We start from the raw sequence: 21,671 nt of genomic DNA on the forward strand, positions 1-21,671 counted from the left end.
TGATTGACAGAAAAGACATAGCAGAGGCCAGCCAGCCAGCCGGCGGTACCAATCAAACAGTGTTATCACTAGCAGGAGAATGAAAGCCAGGCAAATGACTACACGCATGCAAGCCAGGTAGTAAATGAAAGAATGAATGGATCTTGGGCTTCTCAGTAATAAAATGGGATGTGCTGATAGCTCAAGAGCAAAAGGAAACGAAGAATGATCAGGTCAAAACAAGTCTCACTGGACTGCGGGGCATTAAAGCCTCGAATTTAACAGTAGTAGTACTAGTTTCCATGCCGGGGGCATTTCTGCCACGAATGATTGATTGGGGGCATAAAAGCCTCGAATTTAGCAAGTCTGGGGGGCATTCCTGCCACGAATAGCAAGTGCATCAAACAAGACGAAACACCAAGCAAGACACCAGTTCTGAAGGCAATGGTGGTACGGTGCTACTGCTGCTTGGGGAGGGAGGCCGAACTAGTTCTTGTCGCCGCCGGGTGCCGCCGCCGCCGGGGAGCCTCCTGCGTTGATGGGACCAATTGCGATTAGTACTACTGCTACTACTACAAGGCGTCTCATACAGCGAACACGTAGTAGTATTTCTACCACATTACGATTACTGTACCTGCAGGAGTGAGGATCCTCTGAGCTTCCTTGTCTGTGTCCTCAACGATCGAGGTCATCATGCCAGGAAACACGCCAGGAAACACGCCGACCACGAACCCAAACAGAAACAGTCCTGCGGAGGCCGCCATGTTGTAGGTGCTGGCCAGAAGGTCACCCTTTGAATCGGCGTGGCTCGTCCTGTCAATCAAACGAGCACAAACTCATTAATATTACTCACTGTCGAGTCTCGGCAAGCTACACTAGGGACTACTCCAGTACTACGGCGTGGAGAAAGATATCTTACCCTGAGTCCATCTGGAGCTGCCTGATCTTCTCAAACAGCTGCCGATCGATCTCCGCACGTTGGTTGTATCTGTCCCAAAGCCCGCCTGTCAGCTCGAACATCTCCTTGCGGAGCTCCGCGAGCCCGTCAGCGCCGCCGGTCGCCCTGCGAGCAGCATGCCAGGACGGTGGATCCATCGGTCAGGACTCAAGAAAGACGAAAAAAGGCATGCTTTGCGCGAGCGCGAGGACGAGATGAAGGAGAGGTTAGTTCTAGTTCTTTACCCTGCGCCGCCGCCGGAGTTGGCCACGACGCCTCCGCTCGCCCCACTGCAATGCAATTGTTCGCGTCAAGCAAGAAAAGGAAAGGCTTTTACTTTGATGCGACAAGGGAACAGGAGGAGTTGGATGGAGAAGGAAGGAAGGACGGGATGGGTACTTACACTCCTCCCGAACCGGAAACGCCCCCGCCGGTCCCCGCCGCGCCTCGGCTCACGCTCCCCCTGTCACGCGGACGGACACGTTAGAATGAACGGCCCTTTGGCGACGAGACGGCACAACGGATCTTACCCCGAACCACAGTTGGACGCGCCTGTGTCCGCGCCACCGCCTCCGCCAGTCGCCGGCCCGCCTCCTCCTCCGCTGACGCCCCTGTCATGCACGCGGTCGTACGCGTTAGGAAAAACTTAGAATCGGCCCTTTGGCGTCGAGAGAGCACAAGAGGAGATGGGACGAGACAGACCTGGCCCCGCCGGAGTTGGCCGCTCCTCCTGTCGCTGGCCCGCTGCCTCCGCTGGTGTTCCCTGCCCCGGTGCCGGTCCCGGTCGTGGACACCCGGCGCGCGCCCCGCGCCCTGAACGAAGAAGATCACCGTGAGCAGAAGAAGAAGAGCAAGAAGAAGAAGAAGGAAAGAGGGCAAGCAGCAGACGTACATGCCGATGCGCTTGACGACGTTCCGGAGCGAAGAAGCGGCGGCCATGGTTAGGGCAGAGGAGGTGCGGGTGTGGGTGGGGGTAGGTGGATGGATTGGGATGGGCGAGGGGAGAGGCTGGTGACTGTCTTTATACCCGCGGGGCACCGTCTCCTCTCAAATGATTTGCCTTTAGGTTTTTTTAATTCTATACAGCAAAGTTCCGCTGCTTTCTCCATATACGGTTCAGTTTGGGGCAGCTCGCCTTGGATACCTCACCCGCCGCTCGAATCTGAAATCAAACAGTGGTCAAGCTCAAATTTTCGATTCCGTCCATCTCCCTCCTTTTCTTCTCTTTTGGCGGGATGCTAAGCCGCCCAAATTTCGGCTGCGATCCACTCATTTTTCAAACTTTTTTTCTCCACGAGTCGTCTCACGTACCGCGTCAATGGCGCTCCAACTTGTTACCGTGAACAGAATCATTCCATTGATAGGTGGAAAAGAGAGTATAAGGGCGGGGCGCTCCAACTTGAACACCCGTTCAGCGCAGGGCGCCGCCTCTTACGGACACTCCTCATATCCAGCCCAAATCTGAAGTGGGTATGCGAGGTCCAAGCGTGTCCGGGCACGCCCGTCACGTCGGACCAGACAACCCGACTCCACCTCAAGTTGCACCAAATTCCCCCTTACATCGACCTGCCCAATTCGACCTTGTTCCTCACTTCTCTTCTCCCTCGTCCGGGCCAACCTGCCCCAGATCCGGCGCGACCCTCGCTTTACCGCCATATTGGTCCCGCAACGCCACAAGTACTGCCACAACACTCCCCTTCTATTCTCGCCGCCACGGGCACTGTCGTTGGCCCGGACGCCGCGAAGGTACGCTCCAGCTACTCTCGGACTCCACCTTGCCTTCCATGTGGTCCACACATTGTCCGACAAGTTTTTTTTGATTGTTTTGTAGGAAAAACGATGGATTCAGATGGTTCATTGGATGAGGAGTATGGACCCATGGAGCTTGATGTATTAATTCAATAGGAGTTCTTTGATTTGTCTGATTCAAACGAAGAAGTCGAGTTGATGATGATGAGCATCCAACAGGAAATGGACCGGGAGGTGAAGCACATTCTCAACTTCAAGGGCTCAATCAAAGGGGAAAGAGCTCTGAACTGGGATAGGGTCTCTGAAGCACGGCTACCCTACAAGGACTAGTTTGATCCCATGCCATCATTCCATGAAGAATGGTTTTGTCAATGCTTTCCATATGCGCAAACCCTTGTTCTTGCGCGTGGTGGAGTGGCGCCACACAATCCCGACTTCAGGCTTACCAGGGATTGTTGCGGACAACTCTCGTTCTCTGCTATGCAGAAATGCACGACTGCTATTAGGATGCCTGCACTTATTAGCGCCGCTGATGCTGTTGGTGAGATGGTCCAGATGCACATGCCTAAAGGCCACTGTGAAGTTTACCCATGTCGTGGTGGAGGTGTTTGGAGCAGAGTATCTGAGAGAACCAGATGTGCAGGATATAGTAAGGTTGATGGCTCTTGGAGAGACACAAGGTTTTCCAGGTATGCTCGATTCAGTTGGTTGCCTGCCTTGGCAATGAAAGAACTGCCCCAAAATGTTTGCGCGAGATGTACCAAGATCACACCAAAGAGACCACCAACACACTGTAAGCAGTGGTATCACATGACTTGTGGATTTGGCATGCTTTCTTTGAAATGTATGGTTCTCACAACAACACCAATGCGCTTTAGTGACCTCCTGTGTTCAGGAGACTTTGTAGTGGGGAATCGCCGTTGTGCAAATACACTATCAATGGCTGCGACTACAGCATTGGGCATGGGTTATGTCGTCGTGCAAATACATCGTCGTGCAAATACACTATCAATAGCTGCAATGATGTGGGAATCAAAGACTTTGGGAAGATGATAACATGGTGTGTCACTTTGCACAATATGATTGTCGAGGACAAGGGTGACGGTGCGGCAAGAACCCATGATTTTGACAAGCCTAGAGAACAAGTCCACATCCCGGAACAACAAGATGCAGATCATCTTATCAAATTTCTGCAGATGCATCAGAATCTTCAAAATCATCAGGTGCATGCGCAACTACTCTATGATCTTGTGGAGCATATGTGGACCCACAATGGAAACCAGAGAGCTAATTTTTGAATTGTGCACTTGAAATAAATTTATGATCGAACTATGTATTTCACTACCAACAAATGTTATTTACGTGTGACATTCACGTGTATGATGGACGTGCACGGATTTGCATGAATTTGAGGGTTTAGATTTGAGAAGTTTGACTGCTCGGCATGCCATATGAGGGGCCATCCGCGGCCGCGCCCATGCGTGCTAATTCTGAGTTGCATTGGGATTTTCCCTGAAGAGAAGGGAGATGCAGTACAATAGAGATAAGTATTTCTCTTAGTGAGAACTAAGGTCTATTGATTCAATAGGAGAATCACGCAAAGCCTCGTGAACAACACCCGCACACACAAAAGAAAATACTTGCACCCAACACAGGCAACAAGGTTGTCAATCCCCATTTAACTCGTTACTTGCAAGCACTACTGCAGGATGCTTCTAACGCGACACTACAATCAGAGACCATTCGACGAAATTGTGTGCGATGCATTAATTGCAAATGAAGATGTAAAAAACCGTTAAAAAAGATGCAAAACGTTTGCGATGGCGGATACATCAAACAGTTCAGGTTTTAGTTGCGTGTGTGATGTAGAGCATCGGGTTCACTCAAATTAACTGTTTGCGATGAGCATAACAGCAGAAACGGCCAGACAGATGAAGGTGTGTGTGATATACAACATACAGTTCACTCGGATGATTTGTTTGTGATTAGGCAACACAACAAAAACAGTCAGCCAGATCAAGGTATGTGCGATATACAGCATACAGTTCACTCGTATGAACTGTTTGCGATTAGCCAACACAATAGAAACGGTTCAACTTAACAAGATGTGTGTGATACAAAGGAAACATGTCAGTAATCAGAAATGTGTTGGAATACCAATAAGAACACAGACGATTCCTGTTAACAAGCCATGTGTGTTGTGAGAAAACGATTGCTGGTATACAAGTGTGACTGATTGATGAAATCATCACCGACGGGTTCCACTGTTTAGTCCGTGTGAGATGTGATTTGCTCTGTTCGCACAACATCTACGCTCTGTCCACATAGCATCAACATATATACTTATAAGAACAACATTGCATAACCAAATTAAGCATACAATTACACAAGTGACTACACACATAACATTTCCACACACCAAAATAAGCAATTACATGCATACTAAACTAGGAGAAATGAGGATCTAATCATCTACTTCTTGTTGTGACGATGCTTGCTATTGCTCTGCTTCCGGCTAGATCCTTGGACGTTTTGGGGAAGGAGACACTTCCTCATGTCAATGATCCGCATGTACATCTCGTAGCTCCTATATGCCTCCTTGGCCGCGTACACGATGTGAGCTCTGTCGAGTTTCTCCGTCCAGGCCGAGTGCTAGGCACTGATGTCTACTACGCAACCTTCTTCTTGTAGACTCGTGTTGGGCCTCCAATTGCAGAGTTTTGTAGGACACTAGCAAATTTACCTCAAGTGGATGACCTAAGATTTATCAATCCATGGGAGGCGTAGGATGAAAATGGTCTCTCTCAAACGACCCTGCAACCAAATAGCAAAGAGTCTCTTGTGTCCCCAACACACCCAATACAATGGTAAATTATATAGGTGCACTAGTTCGGCGAAGAGATGGTTATACAAGTGTAATACAGATGGTAGATATAGGTTTTTGTAATATGAAAATATAAAAACAGCAAGGTAACTAGAAACAAAAATGAGCGAAAGCCGTATTGCAGTGCTTGGAAACAAGGCCCGGGGTTCATACTTTCACTAGTGCAAATTATCTCAACAATGATAACATAATTAAATCATATGGAAATCCCTCAACGTGCAACAAAGAGTCACTCCAAAGTTCCTATTGCGGAGAACATAAGATGAAATTTCTTATAGGGTACGAAACCACCTCAAAGCTATTCTTTCCGATCAACCCATTGAGCTATTCTATAAGTGTCACAAACAGCCCTAGATTTCATAGTAAAATAACACCATATGACACATATCAATCAACCCTAATATCACCTAGATACTCCAATGTCACCACAAGTACCCGTGGCTCAATTATACGATATGCATCAAACTACTTCGGATTCATAATATTCAATCCAACATAAAGAACCTCAAAGAGTGCCCCAAGATTCCTACGAGAGAAACAAGGACGAAAACGTGCATCAACTCCTATGCATAGATTACCCCGATATCACCTCAGGAATCCGCGGGTTGAGTGCCAAAACATACATCAAGTGAATCAATATACCACCCCATTGTCACCACGGGTATCCCACACAAGACATACATCAAGTGTTCTCAAATCCATAATAGTATTCAATCCGATAATAGTAAAATCTCAAAGGTAAAACTCAATTCATCATAAGAAGGTAGAGGGGGAGAAACACCATATGATTCAACTATAGTAACAAAGCTCGCGGCACATCAAGATTGTGCCATATCAAGAACACGAGAGAGAGAGAGAGAGAGAGATCAAACACTTAGCTACTAGTACATACCCTCAGCCCCGAGGGTGAACGGGATGATGAAGATAGCCACCGGTAATGGTTTCCCTGTCAGGCAAGGTGCCAGAATGGGCTCCTGATTGGTTTTTCATGGCTACAGAGGCTTACTGCTGCGAAACTCCCGATCTATGTTTCTTTCCGGGGGTTTCTATATTTATAGAAATTTTGGCGTCGGAAACAAGTCAAGGGGGTGCCTGAGGAGTCCACAAGCCAGGGGGTGAGGGAGTCCTGGACTAAGGGGTCCTCGGGCGTCCGGCCTGTTAGTCATGGGCCGGATTGATGGGCTATGAAGATCCGAAGACCGAAGACTCTCACATGTGTCCGGACGGGAATCTCCTTGGCGTGGAAGGCAAGCTAGGCGATCAACTATGAAGATTCCTTCCCCTGTAACCGACCTTATGTAACCCTAGATCTTTGCGCTGTCTATATAAACTGAAGAGCTTAGTCCGGGAAAATATTCATTACCATAGTCATACAGGCTAGACTTCTAGGGTTTAGTCATTACGATCTCATGGTAGATCAACTCTTGTAATACTCATATTCATCAAGATCAATCGAGCATGAAGTAGGGTATTACCTCCATAGAGAGGGCCCGAACCTGGGTAAACATTGTGTCCCCTGTCTCCTGTTACCATCGACCTTAGACGCATAGTTCGGGACCCCCTACCCGAGATCCGCCGGTTTTGACACCGACATTGGTGCTTTCATTGAGAGTTCCACTGTGCCGTCCCGTAAAGGTTTGATGGCCCCTTCAATCGTCAAGAACGAGGCCGTCCAAGGAGAGAGCTTCCTCCCTGGACAAATCTTCGTATTCAGCGGCTTCGCACTGCGGGCCAACTCGCTTGGCCATCTGGAGCAGATCGATAGCTACGCCACTGGCCACCAGGTCAGATTCAGAAGCTTGAACTACGTTGTGGACATCCGTGGAGACTTGATCTTCACCGGATTCGAGACCGTAGTGGCCGCTCCTTGTCAGCCCGATGCACGTGATCTAAATCTGTCATCGGACCATACTCAGGAGATTGCTCCTGTAACTGCTCTGGCCTTAGATCCGGAGCAGATCATGCCATCTGAGGACGGGAAGCTCAATCCCACCACGGAGGCCACGGATTTCGTGGTGTTGGAGCAGCACACAGGCTTAAACTCATGGGACATCTGCGTCACTAGGACTCCAGACTCGTCACCGGCTATAAATTCCGAACCATGTACACCCGCAGACGCCGAGCTTGATTGGTTATCAATCTTCGAATTCAGCGCCACAGACATCTTCCAGCACTCGCCCTTAGGCGATGTGCTAAACTCATTAAAGAACCTGTCCTTGGCGGGGGACTCACAACCGAACTATGTCCGGTTTGAACTAGGGGCTGATGATGGAGAATTTTGCTTCCCACCTGCCACCCACTTCATAGCCACTGTTGAGGATCTAACCAACATGCTTGATTATGGCTCCGAAGACATCGACGGTATGGACAACGATGCCAATGAGAGCAGGGCCAAAACCCGCCATTTACTGGACGCTGGATGGCCACTTCTTCGTACGATGTGTACATGGTTGATACACCCAAAGCAACTAATGACGATGACAAAGAAAATCCAGTTGAGAATAAACCTCCCGAGACACACCCCAAGCGTCGGCATCCTCGGTGTCACTCTAAGTCACATCGTTCCAAAGATAGCAATACTGGCATCGGAGAAAATAATACTCCGGACGAAGCCGAAAACAATGAAGACCCTGTTGAGGCAACATCCGAACAGGAGGAGCGAGAAAGCGGGCAAGTCAGTCCCGACGAACTGGCCATGCCCAACGACTCGGGGGATGGTAGTTATCATCCGCTCTCCGAGGATGAGGAAAGCCTCGGCAACGAGGATTTCATCATGCCTGAGGAACCTCTCGAGTAGGAGCGCTTCAAGCGCCAACTAATAGCCACCGCAAGGAGCCTGAAAAAGCAGCAGCAGCAGCTCCAAGCTGACCAAGATCTGCTCATCGACAGGTGGACCGATGTCCTGGCGGCTGAGGAGTACGGCCTCAGACGCCCAGCCAAGAGTTACCTGAAGCGCAGATTGCTACCTCAGTTCGACGAGGAGGCATCGGAGCCCATACCTCCCCCGCGTAATGCGGCCGATCGACCTCTGCGCGGACGGGACAGTGCGGCGGACCGAGCACCACGTGGTCGGGATAAAGTGGCAATTCGGGCCGAACAACAGCCCGCCCCACCGCCATGCAAAGATAGAGACAAAATAGCTCGGGGTCATACATACGACCTTCGGCATGACCTCGACAGTAGAGCAGGATATACCAGATCGGTCTACACATCGCGAGGATGCTCCTTGACACGCGATGATGGCTACCTATTCGGGCATGAAAAACCTGGCCACTCCCGGGCCGATTACCGCAGACGGACTCCATCGAAGCTACGTCGCGATGCGGCCAGATATAGAGGCGCCGCACACCCTCTTTGCTTCACCGATGAAGTAATGGATCATGAATTCCCCGAAGGGTTCAAACCCGTGAATATTGAATCATACGATTGGACAACTGACCCCGCGGTATGGATCAAGGACTTTATCCTTCACATCCACATGGCCCGTGGAGATGACCTTCACGCCATCAAATACCTCCCACTAAAGCTTAAAGGGCTAGCTCGGCACTGGTTAAACAGCCTGCCTGAAAATTCTATCGGCAACTGGGTGGACTTGGAAGAAGCCTTTCTTGACAACCTCCAGGGTACATATGTCTGGCCACCACACGCCGATGACTTAAGCCACATAGTTCAACGGCCTGGAGAGTCAGCCAGGAAGTTCTGGACTAGGTTCCTAACTAAAAAGAACCAGATTGTTGATTGTCCGGATGCCGAAGCCCTAGTGGCCTTTAAGCATAGCATCCGCAACGAATGGCTCGCCCGCCACCTCGGCCAAGAAAAGCCAAAATCTATGATAGCCCTCATGACACTCATGACCCGCTTTTGCGCGGGTGAGGATAGTTGGTTGGCTCGCAGCAAAAACACAGCCAGCGAGACACGTCCCTCCGAGGCCAAAAACAGCAACAGCTGTTGGGGAGCATAGTAATTTCAAAAAAATTCCTACGCACACGCAAAATCATGGTGATGCATAGCAACGAGAGGGGAGAGTGTGTCCACGTACCCTTGTAGACCGAAAGCAGAAGCGTTAGCACAACGCGGTTGATGTAGTCGTACGTCTTCACGATCCGACCGATCAAGTACCGAACGCACGGCACCTCCAAGTTCTGCACAGTTCAACACGATGACATCTCTCGAACTCCGATCCAGCCAAGTGTTGAGGGAGAGTTTCGTCAGCACGACGGCGTGGTGACGATGATGATGTTCTACCGACATAGGGCTTCGCCTAAGCACCGCTACGATATTATCGAGGTGGATTATGGTGGAGGGGGGCACTGCACACGGCTAAGAGATCAAGAAATCAATTGTTGTGTCTATGGGGTGCCCCTGGCCACGTATATAAAGGAGTGGATGAGGGGGAGAGGGCCGGCCCTATGGCGCGCCCTGGAGGAGTCCTACTACCACCGGGAGTAGGATTCCTCCCCTTCCAAGTAGTAGGAGTAGGAGACAAGGAACAGGAAGAGGGAAGTGAAGGAAGGAGGGGGCGCCCCTAGTCCAATTCGGACTAGTCATTGGGGGGGGGCTGCCTCTCTATCTCCCCTAAAGCCTAATAAGGCCCATATACTTCTTCCCCCGTATTCCCGTAACTCCCCGGTACTCCGAAGAATACCCAAACCACTCGGAACCTTTCCGATGTGTGAATATAGTCGTCCAATATATCGATCTTTACGTCTCGACCATTTTGAGACTCCTCGGCATGTCCCCGATCTCATCTGGGACTCCGAACTACCTTCGGTACATCAAAACACATAAACTCATAATATAATCGTCATCGAACTTTAAGCATGCGGACCCTACGGGTTCGAGAACTATGTAGACATGACCGAGAGACGTCTCCGGTCAATAACCAATAGCGGAACCTGGATGCTCATATTGGCTCCCACATATTCTACGAAGATCTTTATCAGTCAAACCGCATAACAACATACGTTGTTCCCTTTGTCATCGGTATGTTACTTGCCCGAGATTCGATCGTCGGTATCTCAATACCTAGTTCAATCTCGTTACCGGCAAGTCTCTTTACTCGTTACGTAATACATCATCCCGCAACTAACTCATTAGTTACAATGCTTGCAAGGCTAATAGTGATGTGCATTACCGAGTGGGCCCAGAGATACCTCTCCGACAATCGGAGTGACAAATCCTAATCTCGAAATACGCCAACCCAACAAGTACCTTCGGAGACACCTGTAGAGCACCTTTATAATCACCCAGTTACGTTGTGACGTTTGGTAGCACACAAAGTGTTCCTCCGGTAAACGGGAGTTGCATAATCTCATAGTCATAGGAACATGTATAAGTCATGAAGAAAGCAATAGCAACATACTAAATGATCGAATGCTAAGCTAACGGAATGGGTCAAGTCAATCACACCATTCTCTAATGATGTGATCCCGTTAATCAAATGACAACTCATGTCTATGGCTAGGAAACTTAACTATCTTTGACTCAACGAGCTAGTCAAGTAGAGGCATACTAGTGACACTCTGTTTGTCTCTGTATTCACACATGTATTATGTTTTCGGTTAATACAATTCTAGCATGAATAAGCATTTATCATGAAATAAGGAAATAAATAATAACTTTATTATTGCCTCTATGGCATATTTCCTTCAGTCTCTCACTTGCACTAGAGTCAATAATCTAGATCACATCGCCATGTGATTTAACATCAATAGTTCACATCACCATGTGATTAACACCCATAGTTCACATCGTCATGTGAACAACACTCAAAGGGTTTACTAGAGTCAGTAATCTAGTTCACATTTCTATGTGATTAACACCCAAAGAGTACTAAGGTGTGATCATGTTTTGTTTGTGAGAGAATCTTAGTCAACGGGTCTGCCAAAATTCAGATCCGTATGTATTTTGCAAATTCCTATGTCTACAATGCTCTGCACGGAGCTACTTTAGCTAATTTCTCCCAACTTCAATATGTATCCAGGTTGAGACTTAGAGTCGTCTGGATCAGTGTCAAAAACTTGTATCGACGTAACCCTTTACGACGGACCTTTTGTCACCTCCATAATCGAGAAACATATCCTTATTCCACTAAGGATAATTTTGACCGCTGTCAAGTGATCTACTCCTAGATCACTATTGTACTTCCTTGCCAAACTCAGTGGTAAGGTATACAATAGATCTGGTACACAGCATGGCATACTTTATAGAACCTATGGCTGAGGCATAGGGAATGACTATCATTCTCTTTCTATCTTCTGCCGTGGTCGGGCTTTGAGTCTTACTCAATTTCACACCTTTGCAACAGAGGCAAGAACTCTTTCTTTGACTGTTCCATTTTGAACTACTTCAAAATCTTGTCAAGGTATGTACTCATTGAAAAACTTATCAAGCATCTTGATCTATCTCTATAGATTTTGATGCTCAATATGTAAGCAGCTTCACCGAGGTCTTTCTTTGAAAAACTCCTTTCAAAACCTTCTTTATGCTTTCCAGAAAATTCTACATCATTTCCGATCGACAATATGTCATTCACATATACTTATCAGAAAGGCTGTAGTGCTCCCACTCACTTTCTTGTAAATACAGGCTTCACCGCAAGTCTGTATAAAACTATATGCTTTGATCAACTTATCAAGGCGTATATTCCAACTCCAAGATGCTTGCACCAGTCCATAGATGGATCGCTGGAGCTTGCACATTTTGTTAGCACCTTTAGGATTGACAAAACATTCTGGTTGCATCATATACAACTCTTTTTAAGAAATCCATTAAGGAATGTAGTTTTGATATCCATTTGCTAGATGTCATAAAATGTGGCAATTTGCTAACATGATTCGGACAGACTTAAGCATCGCTATGAGTGAGAAAATCTCATTGTAGTCAACACCTTGAACTTTGTCAAAACCCTTTTTCTAGTTTTGTAGATAGTAACACTACTATCAGCGTCCGTCTTCCTCTTGAAAATCTATTTATTTTCTATGGCTTGCCGATCATCGGGCAAGTCAACCAAAGTCCGCACTTTGTTCTCATACATGGATCCCATCTCAGATTTCATGGCCTCAAGCCATTTCGCGGAATCTGGGCTCATCATCGCTTCCTCATAGTTCGTAGGTTCGTCATGGTCAAGTAACATGAACTCCAGAATAGGATTACCGTACCACTCTGGTGCGGACCTTACTCTGGCTGACCTACGAGGTTCGGTAGTAACTTTATCTGAAGTTTCATGATCATCATCATTAACTTCCTCACTAATTGGTGTAGGCATCACTGGAACTGATTTCTGTGATGAACTACTTTCCAATTCAGGAGAAGGTACAATTACCTTATCAAGTTCTACTTTTCCTCCCACTCACTTCTTTTGAGAGAAACTCCTTCTCTAGAAAGGATCCATTCTTAGCAACGAATATCTTGCCTTCGGATCTGTGATTGAAGGTGTACCCAACATTTACTTTTGGGTATCCTATGAGACGCACTTCTCCGATTTGGGTTTGAGCTTATCAGGATGAAACTTTTTCACATAAGCATCGCAACCCCAAACTTTAAGAAACGACAGCTTAGGTTTCTCAACGGATTTATATGGTGCCCTTTTAACATGAATGCAGCTGTCTCTAATGCATAACCCCAAAACAATAGTGGTAAATCGGTAAGAGACATCATAGATTGCACCATATCTAGTAAAGTATGATTACGACGTTCGGGCACACCATTACGCTGTGGTGTTCCATGTGGTGTGAGTTGCGAAACTATTTCACATTGTTTCAAATGAAGACCAAACTCATAACTCAAATATTTGTCTCCGCGGTCAGATCGTAGAAACTTTATTTTCTTGTTATGATGATTTTACACTTCACTCTAAAATTCTTTTGAACTTTTCAAACGTTTCAGACTCATGTTTCATTAAGTAGATATACCCACATCTGCTCAAGTCATCTGTGATGTTCAGAAAATAACGATACCCGCCGCGAGCCTCAACACTCATCGGATCGCATACATCAGTATTTATTATTTCGAATAAGTTAGTTGCTCGCTCCATTGTTTCGGAGAACGGAGTCTTAGTCATCTTGCCCATGAGGCATGGTTCGCAAGCGTCAAGTGATTCGTAATAAGGTGATTCCAAAAGCCCATCAGCATGGAGTTTCTTCATGCGCTTTACACCAATATGACATAAATGACAGTGCCACAAATAAGTTGCACTATCATTATTAACTTTGTATCTTTTGGCTTCAATATTATGAATATGTATATCACTATGATCGGGATCCAACAAACCATTTTCATTGGGTGTATGACCATAGAAGGTTTTATTCATGTAAATAGAACAACAATTGTTCTCTAACTTAAATGAATAACCGTATTGCAATAAACATGATCAAATCATATTAATGCTCAACGCAAACACCAAATAACACTTATTTAGGTTCAACACTAATCCCGAAGTAGAGGGAGTGTGCGATGATGATCATATCAATCTTGGAACCACTTCCAACACGCATCATCACTTCACCCTTAACTAGTTTCTGTTCATTCTGCAACTCCTGTTTCGAGTTACTAATCTTAACAACTGAACCAGTATCAAATACCGAGGGGTTGCTATAAACACTAGTAAAGTACACATCAATAACATGTATATCAAATATACTTTTGTGCACTTTGCCATCCTTCTTACCCGCCAAATACTTAGGGCAGTTCCGCTTCCAGTGACTAGTCCCTTTGCAGTAGAAGCACTCAGTTTCAGGCTTAGGTCCAAACTTGGGCTTCTTCACTTGAGCAGCAACTTGCTTGCCGTTATTCTTGAAGTTTACATTCTATTCCTTTGCCCTTTTCTTGAAACTAGTGGTCTTGTTAACCATCAACACTTGATGCTCTTTCTTGATTTCTACCTTCATCGATTTCAGCATCGTGAAGAGCTCGGGAATTACTTTCGTCATCCCTTGCATATTATAGTTCATCACGAAGTTCTAGCAACTTGGTGATAGTGACTAGAGAATTTTGTCAATTACTATCTTATCTAGAAGATTAACTCCCACTTGATTAAGGCAATTGTAGTACCCAGACAATCTGAGCACATGCTCACTGGTTGAGCTATTCTCCTCCATCTTGTAGGCAAAGTACTGTTAGAGGTCTCATACCTCTCGACACGGGCATGAGTATGAAATACCAATTTCAACTCTTGGAACATCTTATATGCTCCGAGGCGTTCAAAACATTTTTGAAGTCCCGGTTCTAAGCCGTAAAGCATGGTGCACTTAACTATCAAGTAGTCATCATACCGAGCTTTTGTCAAAATGTTCATAACGTCTGCATCTGCTCCTGCAATAGGTCTGTCACCTAGCGGTGCATCAAGGACATAATTTTTCTGTGCAGCAATAAGGATAAACCTCAGATCACGGATCCAATCCGCATCATTGCTACTAACATCTTTCAACTTAGTTTTCTCTAGGAACATATAAAAAATAAACGGGGAGCAACATCGCGAGCTATTGATCTACAACAAAGATATGCTAATACTACTAGGACTAAGTTCATGATAAATTAAAGTTCAGTTAATCAAATTATTAAAGAACTCCCACTTAGATAGACATCCCTCTAATCCTCTAAGTGATCACGTGATCCATATCAACTAAACCATGTCCGATCATCACGTGAGATGGAGTAGTTTCAATGGTGAACATCACTATGTTGATCATATCTACTATATGATTCACGCTCGACCTTTCGGTCTCAGTGTTCCGAGGCTATATCTGTTATATGCTAGGCTCGTCAAGTTTAACCTGAGTATTCTGCGTGTGCAACTGTTTTGCACCCTTTGTATTTGAACGTAGAGCCTATCACACCCGATCATCACGTCGTGTCTCAGAACGAAGAAATTTCACAACGGTGCATACTCAGGGAGAACACTTATACCTTGATAATTTAGTGAGAGATCATCTTATAATGCTACCATCAATCAAAGCAAGATAAGATGCATAAAAGATAAACATCACATGCAATCAATATAAGTGATATGATATGGCCATCATCATCTTGTGCTTGTGATCTCCATCTCCGAAGCACTGCATGATCACCATCGTCACCGGCGCGACACCTTGATCTCCATCGTAGCATCGTTGTCGTCTCGCCAACTTATGCTTCTACGACTATCGCTACCACTTAGTGATAAAGTAAAGCATTACAGAGCGATTGCATTGCATACAATAAAGCGACAACCATATGGCTCTTGCCAGTTGCCGATAACTCAGTTACAAAACATGATCATCTCATACAATAAAATATAGCATCATGCCTTGACCATATCACATCACAACATGCCCTGCAAAAACAAGTTAGACGTCCTCTACTTTGTTGTTGCAAGTTTTACGTGGCTGCTACGGGCTGAGCAAGAACCGTTCTTACCTATGCTTCAAAACCACAACGATAGTTTGTCAAGTTAGTGCTGTTTTAACCTTCTCAAGGACCGGGCGTAGCCACACTCGGTTCAACTAAAGTTGGAGAAACTGACACCCGCTAGTCACCTGTGTGCATAGCACGGCGGTAAAACCAGTCTCGCGTAAGCGTACGCGTAATGTCGGTCCGGACCGCTTCATCCAACAATACCGCCGAACCAAAGTGTGACATGCTGGTAAGCAGTATGACTTATATCGCCCAAAACTCACTTGTGTTCTACTCGTGCATATTATATCAACGCATAAAACCTGGCTCGGATGTGTTGGAAATATGCCCTAGAGGCAATAATAAAAGACTATTATATTTCCTTGTTCATGATAATTGTCTATTGTTCATTCTATAATTGTATTGTCCGGAAATCGTAATACATGTGTGAATACATAGATCACAATGTGTCCCTAGTGAGCCTCTAGTTGACTAGCTCGTTGATCAACAGATAGTCATGGTTTCCTGGCTATGGACATGGGGATGTCATTGATAACGGGATCACATCATTAGGAGAATGATGTGATGGACAAGACCCAAACCTAAGCATAGCATAAAGATCGTGTAGTTCGTTTGCTAGAGCTTTTGCAATGTCAAGTATCATTTCCTTAGACCATGAGGTTGTGCAACTCCCGGATACCGTATGAGTGCTTTTGGTGTGCCAAACGTCACAAGTAACTGGGTGGCTATAAAGGTACACTACGGGTATCTCCGAAAGTGTCTGTTGGGTTGGCACGAACCGAGACTGGGATTTGTCACTCCGTATGACGAAGAGGTATCTCTTGGGCCCACTCGGTAATGCATCATCATAATGAGCTCAAAGTGACCAAGGGGTTGGTCAAGGGATCATGCATTACGGTACGAATAAAGTGACTTGCCGGTAACGAGATTGAACAAGGTATTGGGATATCAACGATCGAGTCTCGGGAAAGTAACGTACCGATTGACAAAGGGAATTGAATACGGGATTGATAAAGTCCTCGACATCGTGGTTCATCCGATGAGATCATCGAGGAGCATGTGGGAGCCAACATGGGTATCCAGATCCCGCTGTTGGTTATTGACCGGAGAGGCGTCTCGGTCATGTCTGCATGTCTCCCAAACCCGTGGGGTCTACACACTTAAGGTTCGGTGACCACTACAAGAAATATGTCAACTTATGCCTTTCTGTCAGTGACCCTCGAAGAATTGGTCATAAATTTATGACCATTTTAGACCAATTGGTCAAAAGCTGTTCAGGGGGCTTCAAACCCTAAACCATTGCGACCATTTTGGTTAGAAAGGTCGTAATTTCCTTACACGAAATGGTCACAAAGCAAACAGTGCTAGTCCGCTGCCTTATTTCTAGTTGTTAATGACCAATATAGATGGTCATAGCCTTGTAGATTGTGGTGGGTTGTGATGACTAGGCGCCATCTCATCAGTTTTGCCTATGTGTCATGTCCATGTGGCAGTTTTTGCCCTAGGTTGTGAAGCAACCTATATTTCTATCATTCCCAAAATTCCCAAAAAAATCTCATAAATTCTTTGGGTCATATCTTCATCAAATATGTAAAAATCCTTCCTTGCCTAGTTCAAAACTAATTCAACAATATTCATTTTCCTATTATGTTCACAACAACACTTTATGAAGGAAGTGCTATTTATATATTCTTGATTGCCCTAGGAATTTTTGGGCACTCTTTCCTATCCAAATCATTACCGAATGACAAAATTCAGCTCCATTTGCCTAGCAAATCTTCCTTAGCAAATTTCCAAAGTTTTTGTCCACCTAGAAGAATTGTGAAGAAGTACCTTTTTATATCTCTAAATGACATGAAATTTATACAGTTTCTTAATATGCCCAAATTATCACCCTCCTCCAAATTGCAGCTCAGTCAAATCATCTATGTGAGCCCAGGTTCAATTTATATTTTATGGCCAAATTGGCATGTTGCAAAGCAAGTGTTATATAGACCCCTCCTATTACCCTCCAACTTTTCTGGCACTCTTCCATACCCAAATCATTGCCACATGATAATATTCAGCTCAATTTTCCTAGTAAATCTTTCTCGGGAAATTTCCAAAGTTTCTACCTCGAGAGAAGCTTTGTGAAGTAAGTACTAGCTAGGCTTACCCAAATGATCTGAAAATTGACCAGCGCATGACCATACCGAAGTAACTTACCTACACCAATTTTGAGCTCATTTCATTCATCCAATCTCTCTCACTAGTTTTCCCAAGTTTCTGTCCATAGAAGAGCATTGTGAAGGAAGTACTACTTTGGCATGTCCAAATGGTATCAATTTTCTACAATGCTTTCCTATGCCCAGATAACCATCCTCCACAAAATTTCAGCTCAATCCATTCATTATTTTGAGCCCAGCTTCAACATTCATATTTTTGTCCAGCGTGGTACTTTGCAAAGCAAGTACCACATAGGATCCTCCTTTTGAGCTAAAAATTTGTGAAGACATTCTCCTTAGTAGATGATCATCCTCATCCAAAACTCACGCCCATTGGCCATGTGCATTTCCTGTACCGCTAATCAAACACTTGGCTGCTAATTCATGTTTGAGCATCGATCGGTCTTCTCATGAGAATCTTATGTTGTAATTTTCTTCCTAGCACCAACCTGGGGAGTGCCCAACCCACTAGACATGCCTAAGCCGCCCAGAACACATGGCAACATTATGGTCACGCGGACCACGCGACGGGCATGCGAGTTTACGCGCTCTAGAGTTGGGGCCCTCGGCCACCGCCCAAACCTCGATGTATCGCCACCAAACCATGTATTTATGATTAAATAGGTCCTTATGTAACTAGAAATGATTTTTGGAAAAAATCAATAGCAAACTATGAGGCAGCTGCAGTTCAAATTTGACCCGCTTCCAGCTGAATTGGCGGAAATTTGTCTTTTTCACGAGAGGTGGATCAAAATTTTTTACACCCAACCATTTTGTAAATTGTGCATTAAATATGGCCTAGTATTTTATAAAAATTATTTGGTCCAATTTTGCAACAATTATTTGGTAGTTCCTTCACAAAAAAAACCTCCTTTCGAGCACTCGAAAAATGGAAAATGGTTTTTTCATCCAACGAAAATGAAAACTTCCTTAGGCAACATTGTTTGCCATTCCAATATGCATCCTTGTGCACGATATGAGATCATTTGAACAAACTATGCCATGAATGTGGCCATAAGATTGATCATTTGGCTTGAAAGCCATTGATCTCCACACGTGATAGCTCGTTTCTGAGAACACTTTTTTAAAATAATTACCATATTACAAGTTTGTTATTTTTCCTAGGAGCTTGGCCACATATGATGAAACAATGCGAAGGTTTCCCAATTTTTTGATTTTTTTTGAATTTTTTATGCCCGTTTCAAAATGCGGTCAAAACGGCGGGAATGACCGTTCCTAGCTAGTGGTTGAATCTTGGAATTTTGTTGGTGTTTCTGTGATTAAATAGATACTTATGTACCTAGAAATGATTTTTGGAAAAAATAAATAGCAAACTATGAGGCAGCTGCAGTTCAAATTTGACCCGCTTCCAGCTGAATCGGCGGAAATTTGTCTTTTTCACGAGAGGTGGATCAAAAATTCTGACACCCAACCATTTGGTCAATTGTGCATTAAATATGTCCTAGTATTTTACAAAATTTACTCGGTACAATTTTGCAACTAATATATGGTAGGCCCTTCACAAAAAAATCTCTTTTCGGGCACTCGAAAAATGGAAAATGAATTTTTCGTCTAAAGAAAATGAAAACTTCCTTAAGCAACATTGTTTGTCATTCCAATATGCACCCTTGTGAACAATATGAGATCATTTGAACAAACTATGCCATGTATGTGGTCATAAGATTGATCATTTAGCTTGAAAGCCATTGATCTCCACACGTGATAGCTCATTTCTGAGAACACTTTTTTAAAATAATTGCCGTATTACAAGTTTGTTATTTTTCCTAGGAACTTGGCCACATATAATGACACAATGCGAAGGTTTCCCAATTTTTTGATATTTTTTGATTTTTTATGCCCGTTTCAAAATGCGGTCAAAACGGCGGGAATGACCGTTCTTAGCTAGTGGTTGAATCTTGGAATTTTTTTGGTGTTTATATGATTAAATAGATACTTATGTACCTATAAATGATTTTTGGAAAAAATAAATAGCAAACTACAAGGCAGCTACAGTTCAAATTTGACCCGCTTTCAACTGAATCAGCGGAAATTTGTCTTTTTCATGAGAGGTGGATCAAAACTTTTTACACCCAACCATTTGATTAATTGTGCATTAAACATGGCCTAGTATTTTATAAAATTTATTTGGTCCATTTTTGCAACAATTATTTGGTAGTTCCTTCACAAAAAAACCTCCTTTTAGGCACTCGAAAAATGGAAAATGGTTTTTTCGTCCAACGAAAATGAAAAATTACTTAGGCAACATTGTTTGCCATTCCAATATGCACCCTTGTGCATAATATGAGATCATTTGAACAAACTATGCCATGAATGTGGCCATAAGATTGATCATTTGGCTTGAAAGCCATTGATCTCCACACGTGATAGCTCGTTTCTCAGAACACTTTTTTAAAATAATTGCCATATTACAAGTTTGTTATTTTTCCTAGGAGCTTGGCCACATATGATGAAACAATGCGAAGGTTTCCCAATTTTTTGATTTTTTTGAATTTTTTATGCCCGTTCCAAAATGCGGTCAAAACGACGGGAATGACCGTTCCTAGCTAGTGGTTGAATCTTGGAATTTTGTTGGTGTTTCTGTGATTAAATAGATACTTATGTACCTAGAAATGATTTTTGGAAAAAATAAATAGCAAACTATGAGGCAGCTGCAGTTCAAATTTGACCCGCTTCCAGCTGAATCGGCGGAAATTTGTCTTTTTCACGAGAGGTGGATCAAAACTTCTGACACCCAACCATTTGGTCAATTGTGCATTAAATATGTCCTAGATTTTACAAAATTGACTTGGTACAATTTTGCAACTAATATATGGTAGGCCCTTCACAAAAAAATCTTTTTTCGGGCACTCAAAAAATGGAAAATGAATTTTTCGTCCAAAGAAAATGAAAACTTCCTTAAGCAACATTGTTTGTCATTCCAATATGCACCCTTGTGCACAATATGCGATCATTTGAACAAACTATGCCATGAATGTGGCCATAAGAGTGATCATTTGGCTTGAAAGCCATTGATCTCCACACGTGATAGCTCGTTTCTGAGAACACTTTTTTTATAATAATTGCCGTATTACAAGTTTTTTATTTTTCCTAGGAACTTGGCCACATATGATGACACAACGCGAAGGTTTTGCATTTTTTTTTGATTTTTTTGAATTTGTTATACCTGTTTCAAAATGACACATTTCTTGGACCAATCAGAAGGCAGAACCTCCCTTCCCACAGATCACCCCCTAAGCCGATCTGAGCCGTCCACACCATACAGATCCAACGTCTCCTAAACGCACGCTGGCCAACCAAACCCTAGCATCGTGCAGCACACTCCCCTCCCTCTCCCTCTCCCCGACCCATGCGGCGCCTCCTCCCTCTCCCCGACCCAGATCTCCCTCCCCGACCCAGACCTCCCTCTCCGCCGTCCCAACTCCTACCCCGCCGCCGGCCTCCCCCCAAGCGCCGCTGCTCTTGACCTGCAACGACCAACGACGACGGCCCCCCGTCGCTGCCCCCT

At 44.7% G+C, this 21,671-nt stretch overlaps 1 protein-coding gene across 1 annotated transcript; it reads right to left on the reverse strand.

The window, feature by feature from the left end:
• Positions 1 to 213: 213 nt before the first annotated feature.
• Positions 214 to 1,897, reverse strand: LOC119314650 (uncharacterized PE-PGRS family protein PE_PGRS3-like). The gene is made up of 8 exons (XM_037589361.1): positions 1,809 to 1,897; positions 1,619 to 1,729; positions 1,447 to 1,527; positions 1,320 to 1,379; positions 1,162 to 1,206; positions 899 to 1,042; positions 614 to 792; positions 214 to 509 (listed from the first exon to the last, which is right to left on the reverse strand). Exons 1-8 carry the CDS (start codon positions 1,853 to 1,855, stop codon positions 466 to 468), a joined length of 711 nt encoding a protein of 236 aa, XP_037445258.1. The 5' UTR covers positions 1,856 to 1,897; the 3' UTR covers positions 214 to 465.
• Between the last annotated feature and the right edge of the window lie 19,774 nt (positions 1,898 to 21,671).

This window comes from Triticum dicoccoides, chromosome 6A (assembly GCF_002162155.2).
Source record: "Triticum dicoccoides isolate Atlit2015 ecotype Zavitan chromosome 6A, WEW_v2.0, whole genome shotgun sequence".
Lineage (NCBI taxonomy): Eukaryota > Viridiplantae > Streptophyta > Magnoliopsida > Poales > Poaceae > Triticum > Triticum dicoccoides.